This window comes from Gastrolobium bilobum, unplaced genomic scaffold (genome assembly GCF_033153095.1).
Source record: "Gastrolobium bilobum isolate Gb01-03AN ecotype WA unplaced genomic scaffold, APGP_CSIRO_Gbil_v1 utg1738, whole genome shotgun sequence".
NCBI lineage: Eukaryota > Viridiplantae > Streptophyta > Magnoliopsida > Fabales > Fabaceae > Gastrolobium > Gastrolobium bilobum.
The window spans coordinates 317,220-335,700 of NW_026898452.1; the positions used below are offsets into that span (position 1 = coordinate 317,220).

The window sequence follows — 18,481 nt, forward strand, 5'->3', positions numbered from 1 at the left end:
TTTTGGATAAAAATTAAGGTGTTTTTGTAATTATAATTTATTATAAGGTTATAATAATCTTTATTGTTATAATTTTTTAATCTTTCAAGCTAAAATAATAATATTTTGAGAATAAATATAAATAATATATTTGCATTCACTATAAATATATTAAATAACCATTATATAACTGTTATGATCGTTGGAGACGTTATGACTGTTGGAGACGTGATAACTGTTAGAGACGTTATGACCGTTAGAGACGTTATGACTGTTGAAGACATTATGACCGTTGGAGAATAATTGCAGTTATTGTAACTTTCATATTTCTGAGCCTATATATAAGGAATGTATAAAGCATCATTGGAGTATGACAATACAACCAGAATACATTCCCCTATCTCTCTTATCTCTATATTCTTCTTCTAATTCTTATTAATTTTACAACACGTTATCAGCACGAAGCAAAAGAGAATTGCAATCCGGAAGTGTTCTTTTGTAAATTGTAGGGGCAGCTCCATCTACTGCTTCATCGGTGCCACCGCCACCATAATATGGATATTCCCAAACATTCAAATGGACCCAAGGTCAATGAATATGATATATGCCTCGCAGATAGTGCTACTATTCACACAATATTAAGAGATAAAAAATATTTCTCTTATTTGATAATGGAAGAAGGTCATGTTAACACAATAATTGGTAGTACAAAATTTGTTGAAGGCTCTGGAAGAGCAAATCTTTTATTACCTGGGGGGACCAAATTCAATATCAATGATGCATTACTTTGTAGTAAGTCCCCAAGAAACTTATTAAGTTTCAAAGATATTCGCCAAAATGGCTATCATATAGAATCTACAAATGATGACAATTGAGAATATCTTTATATTACTATAAAAGTAGCAGGTAAGAAATATATATTAGAAAAATTACCTGTCTTTTCTTTCGGTTTGTACTCTACAAATATTCGCATGGTTGAAACACATGTGATGTTAAATCAAAAGAATACAAGTTATGATAATTTCATTATTTGGCATGATCGATTGAGCCATCTCGGATCAAATATGATGCGAAAAATAATAGATAATTCATATGGTCATCAATTAAAGAACCCGAAGATTCTTCAATTCAATGAATTTTCTTGTGTTCCCTGTTCTCAAGGGAAATTTATTACTAGACCATCACCAGCTAAAGTTGGGATTCAATGTCCTTCGTTTCTGGAACGCATACAAGGTGATATATGTGGACCCATTCATCCATCATGTGGACCATTAAGATATTATATGGTTTTAATAGATGCATCTACAAGATGGTCACATGTATGTTTATTATCAACTCGCAATTTAGCATTTGCGAGATTGCTGGCTCAAATAATAAGATTAAGAGCACAATTTCCAGATTATTCAATAAAGACAATTTGTCTTGATAATGCTGGTGAATTTACATCTCAGGCTTTTAATGATTATTGTATATCAACTGGAATCACAGTTGAACAGCTTGTTGCTCATGTTCATACCCAAAATGATTTAGCATAATCATTCATTAAACGTCTCTAATTAATAGCTAGACCGCTGCTTATGAGAACAAAACTCCCTATTTCGGCATGGGGATATGCTATTTTACATGCAGCATCACTTGTACACATTAGACCAGCAAGTTATAAAAAATTCTCCCTATTACAGTTGGCTTATGGTCAGGAGCCAAATATTTCTCATCTTAGAATTTTTGGATGTGCTGCTTATGTTCCAATTGCTCCACCACAACGTACAAAGATGGGTCCCCAAAGGAAGTTAGGAATATATGTTGGATATGAATATCCTTCCATAATACAATACCTTGAACTAATAACGGGGAATTTATTTAAAGCAAGGTTTGTCGATTATCATTTTGATGAATCAATCTTTCCAACATTAGGGGGAGATAATAAATAGATGGAAAAGAAAATTGATTGGAATGCAATATCATTATCTCATTTACATCCTCGAACAAATCAGTGTGAACTTGACGTTCAAAAGATAATTCATTTGTAAAATATTGCCAATCAACTACCAGATGCTTTTACTGACCTACCAAAAGTTACTAAGTCTTATATTCTAGCTGTAAATGCTCCAATTCAGATTGATTTCCCAGTAGGATGGTCTAGTGCAAATGAAACTAAACCACGCTTAAAACGTGGAAGACCAATCGATTCTAAGGACAAAACTCCTCGAAAAAGGAAAAGAGCAAAGGATCAAGATGGTCATATTATGGAGACAAGTACTTATGAAAATCCTAAAGACATAACTTTACATAAAACCTCAGGGGAGGTTCAGGTACCTGGAATTGATGAAAATGAAGAGCTCTCAATTAGTTATGTTACTTCAGGAAAAAGATGGAACCGAAATGATATAGTTGTCGACAACATTTTTGCATATAATGTTGCTATTGAAATAATAAAAGAAGACGAGGATCTTGAACCTAAAATTGTTGATGAATGTAAACACATAAATGATTGGCCAAAATGGAAAGACACAATTCAAGAATAATTGAATTCACTCGAGAAACGTAAAGTTTTTGGTGTGGAACCAATGCAATCTTCGTAAAGAATATAAAGGTTCAACAATTTGATGATAACAAACAAGCATGGAAAGAAAGCTTCAAAGTGCAGCCATTAAAAAGAAGTTTAAACAAGATCAAGATTCAAGCTTCAAGAGAAGTCTCTAAGTCCAAGCAATCTCAAAGTAACATATTATAGGACTTAGGATTTTTTGAAAGGGTAATTGATTCCTTACATGAACAAAGCTCAAAGTATTTTTTAAATACATGGATTAAATCATTGCTTGACATTCAAATACATTCCTAGCATGAAATGTATCTCTCAATGTTTGACAAATGTTTGAAAAAGATTTGAAACTGATTTGGATCAAGAGAAAACCATTTTGGGATGAAATCCAACCTTTCAACAAGTTGGTAATCGATTACCCAAGCAATGGTAATCGATTACCATGAAGGGTAATCGATTACCTACTGTGCAGAAGACAAAATAACGGCTATAAAACGGCTAGTTTACGAAAATGAGTGAAAAAACACCCACGAGGGCCCTCTATAAATAGAGATTATTGTTCCCCTTGATGGGACACACTTCTTGATCATTATTACTAATTTATTATCATTCAAGTTGCATTATTCTTGTCTTCTTGATCATAAATTCTCTTTGAGCTTTATTCTTTTGAGAGTGTCAACAACCATTGCTCTTCAACTTGTATTATTTGTACTTTGAGATTACTTAGCCATTGTCAAACACATCCATTTGATTTCTTGAATAGTTAAGAGAGTGAACCCTATACACTTGAGAGGTCACCAAATTTCTAAGAAAATTTGGAGAGAAAAATTGTAAGGCATCAAGAGCCCGAAGTCTTGAAAGGTTGTAGTGGTTTGTCAAGTACCCTTAAGCTTGATAACTAGTGAAAAGATTTGATCGAGCGGCTTTAGTCTGGACGTTTGTCACGGTGGTGGTGACCGAACCAGGATACATCTAGTTTGCAATTTCTCTAACCTTAAACTCCTTACTTTAGTATTGAAATTGTATTTTTAGATTGTGTTCATTTATTTGCTTGCTTACTTTATTAATCACACACTTGCTCCCACACTTAGATTTTTCCTTATTAAATCACTTTATTGAAGAAATACTCATTAAGATATCAAAGGAGGAACTTTGCGAAAAGTTTTTATAAAACTCAATTCACCCCCCCCCCCTCTTGAGTATTGAAGCCACTTGTCCAACATTGGGACCTGCAGTTCAAACACCTGAAGGTATAAAGCCAGTGGGGTACAAATGGTTTTTATTTGAAAACGTAATGACAAAAATGAAGTCGTAAGATATAAAGCACGACTTGTAGCACAAGGGTTTTCGCAAAAGCCTTGTATTGATTATATGGAAACATATTCTCCTGTGGTAGATGCAATAGCTTCAGATATCTTATTAGTTTGGCAGTATATGAAAGACTTGACATGCGTCTAATGGATGTAGTTACAGCCTACTTATGTGGCTCACTTGATAGTGAAATTTATATGAAAATCCCCGAAGGATTCAAAATTCCTGAAGCACTTAAAAGTTCTCGGGAAATTTGTTCAATAAGACTTCAAAGATCATTATATGGATTAAAGCAATCAAGGCGTATGTGGTATAATCGCCTTATTGAATATTTATTACAAGAAGGCTACAAAAATGACCCAATTTGCCCTTGTGTTTTTATTAAAAAACATAGATCTAAATTTGTTATAATAAGTGTATATGTTGATGACTTGAATATCATTGGCAATACTGAAGAAATTTCAAAAGTAGTAGATTATTTGTAGAAAGAATGCGAAATGAAAGATCTTGGAAAGACTAAGTTTTGCCTTGGATTACAAATTGAGCACTTAACAAATGGAATATTCATCCATCAATCAACTTATACAGAGAAGATTTTGAAGCGATTTTACATGGATAAAGCATATCCATTGAGTACCCCGATGGTTGTGAGATCACTTGACATAAATAAAGATCCATTTCGACCCTATGAAAATGAGGAAAAGCTTCTTGGTCCTGAAGTACCATATCTTAGTGCAATTGAGGCACTAATGTATCTTGCTAATAGTACACGTCCAGATATAGCATTTTCTGTAAACCTGTTACAAGATTCAATTCCTCTCCAACACGAAGGCACTAGAATGGTGTTAAGCATATATTTCGATACCTTCGAGGAACCACTGATGTGGGTTTACTTTATTCAAATGATTGTGGACATCAACTTGTTGGTTTTGCAGATGTAGGATATTTATCTGATCCACACAAAGCTAGATCCCAAACAGGATATTTATTCACAAGTGGAAGTACGACAATTTCATGGCGTTCAACAAAGCAAACTATAGCAGCCACTTCTTCAAACCATGCAGAGATAATAGAAATTCACGAGGCAAGTCGAGAATGCGTTTGGCTAAGATCAATGATGCAACACATCTGAGAAGCATGTGGTCTCCAGTTAGAAAAAGGGGTTCCAACAATATTGCATGAAGATAATGCTGCTTGTATAGCTCAATTAAAGGGAAGATATATCAAAGGAGACAAAACGAAGCATATTTCACCAAAATTCTTCTTCACTCTTGATCTTCAACAAAATGGTGAAATTGATGTTCAACAAATCCGTTGAAGTGATAATTTGATAGATTTATTTACCAAGGTGTTACCTACTTCAAGTTTTGAGAAGCTCGTTTACAAGATCGGGATGCGTAAACTTAGAGATATTAAATAATATTATCATCAGGGGAGCGAAATAAGTGCTGCACTCTTTTTTTCCTTCACCATGGTTTTGTCCCATTGGGTTTTCTTGGTAATATTTTTAATGAGGCAGCTTCTAATACATATTTCTTTTCAATAAGATTATTGGACATCCAAGAGGGAGTGTTATTAACAATTTATTGGCTGTCCATATTCGTTATATAACTGTTATGATCGTTGGAGACGTTATGATCGTTAGAGACATTATGACTGTTGGATATGTTATGACCGTTGGAGAATAATTGCAGTTATTGTAACTTTCATGTTTCTGAGCCTATAAATAAGACATGTATAAAATATCATTGAAGTATGACAATACAACTAGAATATATTTCCCTATCTCTCTTATCTCTATATTTTTTTTTAATTTTCATTAATTTTACAACAGTAATTAGCGTTTTTTTCTAATTTCACTCACAGTTGGCATTATACATTTACACACTAGAAGGGGTCATCCCTTCAAAGGTTTTTCTTTTTATTTTTTGTTGAGAATCCTTAATTACTGCACATTTATTGCACCGGATAGATAATATAGTACTATTATAAAAGTTATTATTATTTATTTATATTATGGAAAAACACTATTACATTTACTGACATTAAATGTGAGCTTATCAGACAAAATCCTTTTTTTTTTTTATGAAATCTTTTTATCATATTGATCTTTTATCTTTTCTTGTCCACAAACGAGCTCCAAGTGCACAATTGTTCAACAATTTAAATTGACAATGCGTCGCAAACTTGCCCCCATCTGTCTCTATTAAAACTCATGATGTTGAGATGTGGTTAAAGAACTCACCAATTTATATATATATATATATATATATATATATATATATATATATATATATATAAACTCACCATTCATGTTTTCTTTTATGACTCTTAACTTTGATAATAAATGATTTGTTTATTTGAACATAAAATAAAAATTAAATAAAGCAAACAAGAATAACTATTATTAATCATTGGGTTTTATTAATGTTCTGTTACATGACTTAAGTTTTGTTTTCAACACACACAACAAAAGAGAGAGAAAAAGTGGAATGATGAAAGAGAAAACAAAAATATGTGGACCCCACCTCTTAAATGTGTGTGCCTAGGAAAGTGAAATTGTGTTATGTTACATGATAAACATAAGGAAAAAGTTTTTCTCATTTTAAATGACATAATGTTATGTTTTAAGAGAGATAGATACAAAAAAATATTTTTTATTTAAAATTTAAATTAAAAAAAAATCATCCACTTTCTCTCCCATGATTTCCATTTCTTATGTTTATTTCTCTCTTAAAATGACATAACTTATGTCATTTAAAATGACAAACATCACACCCTAAACATAAAACCCTTAATTATTTTATTAAAAAGGCATAGTTGCACTGTTATATGCATTTTCTATATCCATAGATTATATATGTATATATATATATATAGAGAGAGAGAGAGAGAGGAAGAAACGTAAGATCACAAGTGAGCATCATAGGATACATTGTGACGTGATTTGACGAAAATAATAGTCAGAGCTCTTTCTAGTTTGGCTCATAATTGGAATTAAACATTTACTCTCGAGAAGGTGCCAAAACTTCGTTCTATGTGCTAAGAGTCCTCAATTTCATGGTTTCATGCATTGTTCATAGATTCTTCTTGTTCTTTTGTCTTTGTATCAGGTTTGGCATTGGAGGGTTTCTTGAATTTTTTTCACTAATGAATTCTGGTTTTCACTCTGCTTCTCCAACTATTATATTCATATTGGAGTTTTATTCTTTGCATGTAACTTTTTGCTTTGAATTATGTCTAATATATCTTCTTCTTTTTTTTATATTCAATTATCATGTGTTGCCATTGATTTTAATATTAATATTGATTGATACCTACAACTCTACCTTCACTCATGGCGAAAGAGAGGGGTAATGGTTGTACCTTTACTCCAAAAGTTCATGGTGGTACAAGTTTTTTATGCTATTAGATATCTCTCTCTTTTCTGTTTATCGTTTAGTTGTATTAAGAGAGTGGATTGTGGATTCCCCATATATTGGTATCTATTGTTTTTGTTAGGTGTTGCTATCATGCTGTTGCCTTGTATTTTGTGGTATCATTACCGCATTTCAAGGGAAAAACAAATTAATTTCAATTTAGGATATATATCTCATACTATTACAACAAACTAATCATCTTCGTATCTTTTATTTGGGTTCAGCTATTATCGACCCCAATTAGTTTGGGATAAAGATTTTGTTGATGTTAAGTATTACAAACTAACCGTAATTGAAGTTTAAAATTAAGGGGTTTACTCTCATCTCCATTAGACTCTATCAGTGTTCCTGATTTTGGGTATCCTAACCCCATGCCCAATGGGCCAATTCAATGTAGGTTTTTCATTTTTTTTTTTATTTTGTAAAATCCTTTTGTATAACTTGCTCTGCATCTGTGAATGTTTTTTGCTCGATGTTTCCTTGTTTTTTAATGACAGTAAAATAAAGTTGATGGGGTATGCCAAGTTAGTAACTCATGATTAAACACTTCTCTGTTGAAATCCTGTGATGCTACATTAATAATCCTATTATCATTCCGATTATTGCGTTATTCACAGGATAAGTCCCTCCAACAGTAAAATCACAATGTTGGCATCATTCTTGTTCTCCTTCATGACATTAAATTCATTGTTTTGCTCTACTTTGCTTAGAAATGTTCATTTATTATGTAATATGAAGTTCATTATAACTACTTTTAAAATTTCCTGTCTGATTTTCTGTCTCAGATTATTAATTTGTATATCTGATTATTCATTTATCTTAAGAAGCCTAGGAATTGATCTTTATGAGCCTTTGAAGATAATAAAGAGAAATAGAACCTGCACATAGGAAATCTGAATTGACACTATGGCAGAAGACGACATATATACACAAGATGGGACCATTAACATTCACAGAAAACCTGCCAACAAGAAAAAGACTGGAAATTGGAAAGCTTGCTGGTTTATTCTTGGTATGGATTGTTTTTGTTCTCTGTTACTTAGAAACTATGTTGTGTAAAACTTATATGTTTGAAATCTAGTGCATATGTTTGTATTAGAATTTGAAGATCCTAAGATGCTGCATTTTGAAAAATGTGTCAGGAAATGAAGCTAGTGAAAGATTGGCATACTATGGTATGAGTACAAACCTGGTGAACTATCTTCAGGAACGTTTCAACCAGGGAAATGCAGCTGCTGCAAAAAGCGTCAATACATGGTCAGGCACATGCTACATCACACCATTGCTTGGAGCCTTTTTAGCTGATGCATACATTGGAAGATACTGGACAATTGCTAGTTTCTCAACTATCTATGTCATTGTAAGAGAAAATCTTTCTTGTTAGTTGAGGTTCATGTTGTGTTTAAGGCATTTAATCTTCACTCTTCTGATCTGAGTATGTATTTTAAGGTCTGTGAAGTTCAAAGTCAACAAGGATTTTGATTAGCAAGTAAAGCTTGTTGCTGTGCTTAGTCATATTGTCTATCTCTACTCTTTATCTATTACATTATTCTTATAAGCATAGTCCAAAATCTACAGAAACTAGACCCAAGTTTTTTCTTGGTTTTTATTTTTATTTTCCTGAATGTCAAGCTAACTGTATTGCTTTGATAATCATGTTGCTTTCAACTTGACTGAGAACAATATTTCCAGTTTCATGATGGTTTAGAACAATATGAAATTTCCAGTTTCATGTTCCTTTAATCTGCAGTCTATCTTTTAACGCGATTCATTTATTCCATTTGAAATTTTCAAGTAACAGCAACTTATGTTATATTTGAATTGCTTTTTTTTGAGGAATAAAAGGATAAAGAAAGCAAGCATTAACCTTTTGCTGAATTCATAGGAGGGTAAACCATATTAACGATGGATGTTTATTTAATCTGCAGGGAATGATACTTTTAACATTGTCTGCTTCAGCCCCTGGACTAAAGCCATCATGTGATGCTAATGGTTGCCATCCAACATCGGCACAAATTGCAGCATGCTTTATAGCACTCTACTTGATTGCTCTTGGAACTGGTGGTATCAAACCATGTGTCTCATCTTTTGGTGCTGACCAATTTGATGAATCAGATGAGGAAGAGAGAAAAAGGAAGAGCTCTTTCTTCAACTGGTTTTACTTCTCAATTAATATTGGTGCACTTGTTGCTTCCTCAGTATTAGTTTGGATACAAATGAATGTGGGCTGGGGATGGGGTTTTGGAGTTCCTGCAGTTGCAATGGTCATTGCTATTATATCTTTTTTTGGTGGTAGTAAGCTCTACAGACTTCAAGTTCCTGGAGGCAGTCCCCTTACAAGGATTTGTCAAGTCATAGTTGCAGCCTCTAGGAAATTTAGTGTGCAAGTTCCAGATGATAAATCTCTTCTTCATGAGACTGTAGATGTAGAATCTGTCATCAAAGGTAGCCGCAAGCTTGACCACACAAACAACTTCAAGTGAGTTATTAAAGACACGCTTACATTCTATAAACTTCAGTGATGAAAATGAAATCTTCATGCACTTTTTTTTTTTGGGAGGAAGGTGGGGTTACTATCTTCATATACTATTAAGTGTAGGATACAGATATTTATAGTCAACAGAAAGTACTTTCTAGTGATTATTTCATGGGAAAAACTTATGTCACATGACATAAGTTTTCTCTCCTACACACCCTTCGATAACTGTGTCATCTTTTTTTTTTTCCAGGTGGTGGAACCCACTAGTTTGTTTCTATGACATGAGATAACTATCTCTTTTAACATGAGATTAATAAAACCCTTATTTCATTATGAATTTATTGTAGTTTAGTAATAACTTTTATCTATTATAAAGGGTGAAGAGCAGATTAAGCAATTAGAAGTATTTGCAAGCTTCTCCATTTCATATTTTGTTAGGCTTCATATATATATATATATATATATATATATATTGGATTTCTTAACCTGTTCATCGATTATCCAACTAGTTCGGTTTGAGTTCAGTCATACCTGTATATAGGGTATATGGCTCTCCGTATCCCGTTCGACTTGGGCCGGACCATATATTTTGTTTATCCTAAAGTTTGATTTATATTTTTATGTCTTTCTCCGATTAAAAACAAATGCTGATTCCATCCAGGTGTTTGGATAAGGCAGCAGTAGAGACACAATCCGACCGCTTGAAGAATCTGCCGAATTCATGGAGGCTTTGCACTGTTACACAAGTTGAGGAACTCAAATCCATAATTCGTTTGCTCCCAGTTTGGGCAACACTGATTGCCTTTGCAACTGTATACAGTCAAATGAGCACCATGTTTGTTTTACAAGGCAACACAATGGACCAGCACATTGGTCCTCACTTCAAAATCCCATCAGCATCACTCTCCCTTTTCGACACGCTAAGTGTCATATTCTGGGCTCCAGTGTATGACCGCATCATTGTCCCATGTGCAAAAAAGTTCACTGGCCATGAACAAGGATTCACACAACTCCAAAGAATGGGCATAGGCCTTTTCATTTCCATTGTTTCCATGGTTATTGCAGGGATTCTAGAGGTTGTTCGCCTCGACATAATTAGGAGAAACAATTACTATGATCTTCAAACCATCCCCATGTCAATTTTCTGGCAAGTACCACAATATTTTATTGTTGGATGTGCAGAAGTTTTTACCTACATTGGTCAGCTAGAGTTTTTTTATGGTCAAGCACCTGATGCTATGAGAAGCTTGTGTGTAGCTCTCTCACTCACAACTAATGCATTGGGAAATTACATTAGCACTTTACTTGTCACTATTGTGACAAAAATCACCACAAGACATGGTAGACTTGGTTGGATTCCAGACAATCTAAATAGAGGCCATCTTGACTACTTCTACTGGCTTTTGGCCATTCTCAGCTTTCTCAACTTCCTTGTATATATCTGGATTGCAAAGAGGTACAGATACAAGAAGGTAGCTGAAAATACTCGTTGAAATCAAAGCTTAAGGTTGCATAGCTTTATTTGCTGAACAGTTTTACTCTTTTGTGAATAGTTTTTTTTTTATTTTTTCTATCAATTTTTTGTATTGGTACTCTTTGGAGTGTTAGTTAAAGTTGAAATTTGTTCTCTTGTTGGTTTTTTTGAAATTTTCTTAACTTCAAGTTCATATTTGAGATTTGACCCAGAATTTCTTGGGCCAAACATTTTGGGTTCATCCTTGAAGATTCAGTGGGGCAGGGAAGCCACTCCACCTTATATTAGACTTTATTTGCCTCCGGGACATAATAGTAAATGGACAACTATGCAGCCAAGGTGCCACAAAATTTGCATCCGATACAAGATGGATTTTTTTTTTTAGTAAAGTAATTTTTGGGTCCTCAACAAATATTATAGGGTCCAATTGAATACATTAGACAAAAAAAAGTTGATTTGTGATCTCTCTGTAATTCAAAATAGACTTATATTAATCCTTTTTAGGCACTAACGTTGATTTTCTTTAAATGTTAGAGGAATCACAATTTCGATTAACTGTGTCTATTTTAAATTTCAGAGAGATCATAAATCAATTTTTTTTTTTCTAAGAGATTAAAATAGGTCCCATAATTTTTATTGAGAACCAAAAAGATACTTTACTATTTTTTTGGTAAGCATATGGATGAGCTGCGTTTAAGGTGTACCTCTTGAAATAAGTTATGTAGTTGAACCTCAGAATCATGAAAATGAATTGTTTTACCTTAAAAATTCGCATGATTTTATTATGTAAAAAGTTCATGTTTATTTTATTTTTTATATATATTTTATTTGAAAGATTCTATCAAAATTTGTAGATATATATAAATGAGAAAGGTAAACACAAATTTAATTTGAAAAGACAATCTAAAACTTTTAACATAGTTCTGTTCGCCTGCATTTTTGAATAGCATGTTGGGCATCTGTTACCTACAAGCATCTCTTAAAGGCGTGACATAACTCCTTTATAAATCAGCATCCTTGCTTAAAGGTTTGTAAGACCGAACAAGGTTAGAGAAAGGTAAGGTGTTTTAGGAGGACGGGTGTAAAGGAAAGAATGTGAGAGAAAACAAATATAGCTGTTAGGATTTTTGAGTGCAACATGCATGCATGGTCAACCAAGCCTCTCAAAGACAATCTCTTTTCAAACCATAAGGCCCATTATCTCACAAGATCACCATGGAGAATTTCTCTCAAATTTTTTGAAAATGTGATTTTAATAAATCAATTCCTCATTTTTAAATTCAAATTAGATTTGATCTGATTGAATCTTTGATAAGAATTGATCTTATCAAATCTTTGATAAGAATTGATCTTATCAAATCTTTGATTAATTTTTAAATCAAAATATAAATTAAGATAAGATTTCATCTCATCAAATCTATATCACATAAGGTGGTGCATCCACCCATTAGAGCAAAATACTAGTGCAATAGTTTTCTTATGCCTACATGGGTCAAGCTCAAGTGTTAGATCTCATTCAAATAGATGATTCTAAACATTCTTACTTGATCATTTTAAAAAAAAATTCTTTGTCGATCCTATCGCATAAAACCCATGAAATTCAATCATCCATTTTAAGCCCAAAATAATGTGTTAATCCATAGACTCTATACCATTAAAAATGATATAGATATGTGACTTATTAGTACCGTTTAGCCACAAACATAAATAAATTTGATCCAATTAAACTCCTTTAATTGGCTAACCTATTTAATGACCACACTTTGTAGTCCCGTAATTAAATGAAAGATAAGTCGTGCTAATACATCCCTTCATTTGATTATCCATCTTTCGATCAAGAGTAAGAATATCGTATTTATTCTTTAGCTATCGAAAGAAAGTTTTTCCAAAACTACGAGTCTTCTTCCAAAGACTCCAAAAGCGGATCCATGAACTTCTTCATGAACCCTTTCATGTGCATGTATTCTTCGGTCTTGTGAAAGTCATTGAGTCCCATCAGTTTCTTGTGGACAACTAATCTCTTACAGAGATAATGAGTCTTTGTTCTTGTCCATTTGTCTTCATGGTCTCAAGTGATACCAAAAGTACATCATTCTGTCAATGTTTCACGTAAATAGAGATACACAAACCCTTAAACATAATATTCGATGACATCCAATGATCCATACTACCAAATGATAAGAGACTATCCAATGATACATGTTATAAGGATTTCTAGTGGAGTCTCTTCATGGATTGGTTGAGTGCAATTTGTTCCACTAAAAAATCATCCTTCAAGATTAGCTAATCAAATAGAATAGTTAAATCCTCATGATATAACCGTACATCCTCAAGCCATTTAAACATATTAACCATACTCAGTTCATTTTTTTCCCTTTAATTTGCCAGAGGTCTGAGCAAGCTGTTAAGCTTTGCAAAGGATGGGTCCATAGCTGAGTTAGATGTGGAGGAAAAGGATATAAATAATAAGTTAAAAAAAAACCCGATTTAAGGTGGTGCAGTAGTGCACCATATAAGTTACGCTTCCAAATATACAACACAAGACACATTTACTGCTGCAAACTTTTGCTTGTTTAGCTATTATTGTATGATGTCAAAATAGGTTAAAATTGTTGGGTTGAACTATTTATCAGTTTAGGTTGTACAAATATTATTCTATTTAAGCTAAATAATTTTTAATTAAATATAAAACCAAAATTAAATATGAATTTCCCAAAATATGAAAGTCCTAATCAAATCCAATAAAATATAAAATCCTAACATCATAATAATAACCTAAGGACATATCGAACCAAATTAAATCAAATCACTCTTTGTTAAATCTTAACTAACGAGGGTAGAATAAAGATAATTTTTATATGAAACCTTATCATGATATATTTATAAAAAAATTGTTTTTCAAATTTGAAACTGACAGTTTAATTAGAAAAAAAAAATAGCTTTAATGTTACTCAAGGCTCGCCCTCATCCTAGGGACATATATGATTTATTAAAAATAAAATCCTTAAAAAATATCTCTTAAATAAAAGAAAATTGCAAAATTTATAAAAATAATGTAATGATTCTCAAATAAGAATAATTTTTACATGTGCTTATTCATTCGGCATCAAGTTTATATATATATATATATATATATATATATATAGAGACACACACAACATCAAGTTTTATATTTGAAACAAAAATTACAATCCTTGTTTTCAATAGATAATGTACGGAGGACGAGAGGCTCAAAATACTTGCTGTCCACACAATTAAATAAATCCCTGCTACACCCCCTTTCTGCCCCAATTCCCTTTACCTTTTTCTTTCACCCTTGCAAATACATAGTTCCCACTGTTATGCAAAAGATGATTGCCCTCAAATCCATTCATCCTTCCTTCAGTACTACCTACATCAAGTATAATATCCACTGCAGAAGACTATTCAGCACAAGAAGTTCAATTTTGTGCCTCTGCAAGTCCAATGAGTCAGATTCCCAAGCTCCCCAACCTGGAGATACTCGTAAACAAGAGCTGCTAGCCCAAATTGCCATGCTTCAAGCTCAGAAAGTCCGTGTTACAGATTATCTAGATGAGAGATCTGCATATTTAGCCCAATTTGGTGAAGAAGCCAACGCTGAGTTTGAAAAGATTGCAGAAGATGCCCTCAAAGGATTAGACGAAGCTGGTGCCAGAGTATGCTTCAACCTTTTGAGCTAATCATGTAAATCATGCACAGCATGAAGGGAAATCTGCACGTTAAAAATTACTTCAATAATGATTTCTCTTATATTTACTTTGTGATTAACAGATAACAGCAAACATAGAGAGTCAGATGCTAGAATTCGAGGAATTAGCAGAACTTAACAGACAAGAGATTCAGAAGCGTGAAAACAAACTAGAGAAGTTTGAAGTTCAAATGGAGGATGACAGAAACGAAGGTCTATTCTTTAAGAACCTCAGAAAGAAGACACCTGTTGATAAAGCAAAAGCCAAGGAGGAGGCAGAAAGAATCAAAGATGTAACAAGAGAAAAAGCTGGTAGCAAAACCAGGAAAAACATTTACCTCTTCTTCATTGGCCTGCTGACCTTTATAATAATTGATTCTATTGCCTCGTCATCAACTGATTGGAGAAAAATAGCAGTTTTTGGAGCTATTCTTGTAGGTTTAATTTCTCAGTTCATCTATGAACAAAATATGTCATCAGAAACTGTAACAAGAAAGACCAAGAATGAAGAGAAAAATAACTGAAGTTCAATTTTTAATGTTATTCACTGCACGTTTCTGGAAAAGACAGTATTATCAATGGATATGGCGTGATGTAATAACCCCAAGTAAAGGCTTAAAACTTGGGCCTGATAACATCACGCAGCTTTGCTTTGGCATCAACAACAGCAGTTGTCGGTGATATCACTACAATCACCACAATCTGAGTAACTGGATTACCATGTGATGCTGATGAAATTGTTTACATCCTATGTTAACACAGAAAAACATGCTTTTCTTAACATCATAGCTTTTAGAAATGTACATTAAGAAGCTAACTTTTATCTATGCATCTTCTATCATATAAACAAGTAAGGAGAAACTAATAACTATGCAAAGGTCATTGCTTTTGTACAGCTTAACCAGTTGGTGTATCAAATAATGAAGTATAATAATTGCTGTCCGAAACTCCCAATACCTTAAAGAAAACAACCAAACCAAGTAAAGCCTGAGGCAGATAAATATCTCTCAAACCAAAACAAATCACCCTTTCTGTTCAGACAACTCCAAACTTTAGGCACTTCCTCAAGGCAAGCTGTATTGCACCCAAGTACTCAACACCATTAGCCCTGCTTGGGTTAAAACCTAAACATATTAGTAATCCTTTTTCAGGTGAGATACCAACAAAATTGCCTGTATTTTAATATAATGTCTGTAGCTGCTGTACTCAACGAGTTAAAGAAAAAAGTAGGAGCTGAAACTATTACTTTAATCTTTTGTAGCGCCCAGAAGAATCAAGTTGAAGCCCCATAAAAAATCACTGCTCTAACTAGTATATTCCAAGTAATGGCAGTTGGCAGAACATCATGCACCAAAGCATCATCTAGAAACACAATTGCATCCGTCACTCTACCACACGAGCAGAGCCCCATAAGAGTAATATTATACGAGATGATGTCAGGTTGTAGCCCATCTTCTGAGATATTAGCCCAAATCTGGGATGCCTTTTCACAGTCACCAACTTTGTAAAAACCCTCCATAATGGTATTGTGGGTCACAAGATTAACACAGTTCCTCTTTCTCATCATTGAATAGAGCTGCAAAGCATACTCCACTTTGCCAGAAGAACATAATCTATGGATTACAATGTTGTACATAGTGGTATCAGGCTTAAACCCCATGTCCAGAAACTGATGCCACAACCTAAGGGCTGTGTCAATCATTTTGCTCTGGCAAAGACCATCTATCAACGTGCTGTATGTGATAATATCTGGTTTCCACCCGTTCTCCAACATTTCCTTAACGTAATGATGTGCCTCACGAAATCTTTCTGCTTTACATAATCCATTTATAAGAATATTATAGGACACAATAGTAGGTAAGCAACCTTTAATGCTCATTTCCCTAAAGAATTGAATAGCACTGTCAACTTTAGAATGTTTGATAAACCCATCAATCAGTGCATTGCAGACATGAGGATTCAATTTACAGCCACGCTTATCCATAAGATTGACAAGTCCAGCTGCTTCCTCCAATCTTCCTTCTTTGCATAAAGCATTTATCATTGAGGAGTATGCAAAGGCATCAACATCACCTCCCCTATGTTCAGCCTCTTCTAATGCCCGTAAAGCCATATTCAGGTACCCATTCTTACACAAACCATGAATTAATATTCCATAAGTAGTGGAATCTGCACTAAAAGCTGTCTCATTCAAGATTTCCCATAGCGATAATGCTTCTTCCCCCTTCCTGTTTTCAAGCAACCCCTTGAGAAATATGTTATAACTCACCATATTACGAGAGCCATACTTCTCCATTTCCTCCCACAACTTAAAACTCTCATCAACCTTCCCTGCTTTACACAGTCCATTAAGCATAGCATTACAAGTAACAACATCCGGTCTAACCCCTCTCCCAACCATCTCCTTATAAACTCTTTTGGCTCCATCCAAGTTCCCTGCCTCACTCAACCCATGAATCAGAGAACTATACGTAAACAGATCATGCGTCCTCTCATTCCTCTTCATCCTGTCCCATATCTCCAAACTCTGATCGAACTTCCCACACTTGCACAGCCCACTGATCATAACATTGTAACTCACAACATTTGGAAAAACCGATTCCTCGCGCAACAACCTCTCCCACATCTCATTAGCCTTATCAAAATCCCCCTTTTTGAAGAACCCATCAATGATCATGTTATAACACATCACATCAGGCTCCACCCCTCGTTCAGACATTTCATCGAACACCTCCAACGCAGAACACAAATCACCACACTTCGCCACTGCACTGATCAAAGTTCCATAAGTAAACTTATCAGGCCTCATACCCACATCCCACATCCACTTCACCAACCCTTTGGCCTTCTCAAACTCCTTCTTCTTACACAAAACCTTCATCAGAACATTGTAAGTTTCCACGTTTGGCGACACATCCACTGTCTCAAAGTACGCGAAAAACTTCTCCGCACGGTCCCATTGCTTCGATTCCACGAAAGCATTGAGAAGAGAATTGAAGGACCTTATTCCAGGGCAACACCCAAAAACCTGTTCCATTCTTTGAAACAAGTCCAAGGCTTGATCGGGCATGGAGTTTTTGGCGTAAGCCTTCATCACGGTGAGTGCAACGTCTTCGGGGCATTTGCACTTCTGGGTCTGGATGGTTTCCACGACACGGCCAACGTTGGCCCGGAGGAGGCTTGGGTCGGCGGCAATACGCCGGAGTATGTGGTGGAAGACGGTGGAGGAGTGGATGTAGCCGTGGCGGCGCGTAGCATCGTCGAAGAGTTGGAGTGCTGAGTGGTGGTTCTTCTCTGCTTTGAGGAGCTTCAAAAGACGCTGCGGAGACAGTGTCTTCGGAAGCTCCACCATGGCACGGACAATTATGAATTAGACCTCCCCTGACTACCTGAGTTGAATTATGCTCGTTTTGGTTTTTTTTTTCCCTTAAATAATTAAATAAAAGAGTAAATACTTTTTTTTTTTTTGTGCCTAACAAAAAAATACGGTCTCCACTTTAGTCCCTTACAAAAATAAATTAGTCAGTTAGTCCCTAACAAATTCAAAGTGGACCCATTTAGTTGAAAT

At 34.3% G+C, this 18,481-nt stretch overlaps 3 protein-coding genes across 4 annotated transcripts; 2 read left to right on the plus strand and 1 right to left on the minus strand.

Moving 5' to 3' along the window:
• Positions 1 to 650: 650 nt before the first annotated feature.
• LOC133316453 (protein NRT1/ PTR FAMILY 8.1-like) lies at positions 651 to 11,223 on the plus strand. The gene is made up of 5 exons (XM_061518202.1): positions 651 to 660; positions 8,165 to 8,263; positions 8,394 to 8,611; positions 9,180 to 9,730; positions 10,392 to 11,223. The coding sequence occupies exons 1-5, from the start codon at positions 651 to 653 to the stop codon at positions 11,221 to 11,223; spliced, it is 1,710 nt and encodes a 569-aa protein (XP_061374186.1).
• Positions 11,224 to 14,335: 3,112 nt separating this feature from the next.
• On the plus strand, positions 14,336 to 15,714 carry LOC133316461 (uncharacterized). The gene is made up of 2 exons (XM_061518210.1): positions 14,336 to 14,881; positions 14,997 to 15,714. The coding sequence occupies exons 1-2, from the start codon at positions 14,546 to 14,548 to the stop codon at positions 15,435 to 15,437; spliced, it is 777 nt and encodes a 258-aa protein (XP_061374194.1). The 5' UTR covers positions 14,336 to 14,545; the 3' UTR covers positions 15,438 to 15,714.
• On the minus strand, positions 15,269 to 18,268 carry LOC133316460 (pentatricopeptide repeat-containing protein At3g09060). 2 transcript variants are annotated; one of them, XM_061518209.1, is made up of 3 exons: positions 16,160 to 18,268; positions 15,871 to 16,021; positions 15,269 to 15,370 (listed from the first exon to the last, which is right to left on the minus strand). In XM_061518209.1, exon 1 carries the CDS (start codon positions 18,263 to 18,265, stop codon positions 16,187 to 16,189), a length of 2,079 nt encoding a protein of 692 aa, XP_061374193.1. In that variant the 5' UTR covers positions 18,266 to 18,268; the 3' UTR covers positions 15,269 to 15,370; positions 15,871 to 16,021; positions 16,160 to 16,186. The 2 variants fall into 2 exon arrangements, with proteins under 2 accessions (XP_061374193.1, XP_061374192.1); XM_061518208.1 differs by having other exon boundaries at positions 15,871 to 16,037; positions 16,160 to 18,265.
• Between the last annotated feature and the right edge of the window lie 213 nt (positions 18,269 to 18,481).

Bases quoted from the DNA above. Each gene is read 5' to 3' on its own strand.
- LOC133316461 (XM_061518210.1), top strand. From the start codon at position 14,546: ATGCAAAAGATGATTGCCCTCAAATCCATTCATCCTTCCTTCAGTACT. The intron at 14,882-14,996 runs GTATGCTTCAAC...TGTGATTAACAG, and splicing joins TAGACGAAGCTGGTGCCAGA to ATAACAGCAAACATAGAGAG.
- LOC133316460 (XM_061518209.1), bottom strand. From the start codon at position 18,265: ATGGTGGAGCTTCCGAAGACACTGTCTCCGCAGCGTCTTTTGAAGCTC.
- LOC133316453 (XM_061518202.1), top strand. The intron at 8,612-9,179 runs GTAAGAGAAAAT...TTTAATCTGCAG, and splicing joins TCTCAACTATCTATGTCATT to GGAATGATACTTTTAACATT. The intron at 9,731-10,391 runs GTGAGTTATTAA...GATTCCATCCAG, and splicing joins GACCACACAAACAACTTCAA to GTGTTTGGATAAGGCAGCAG.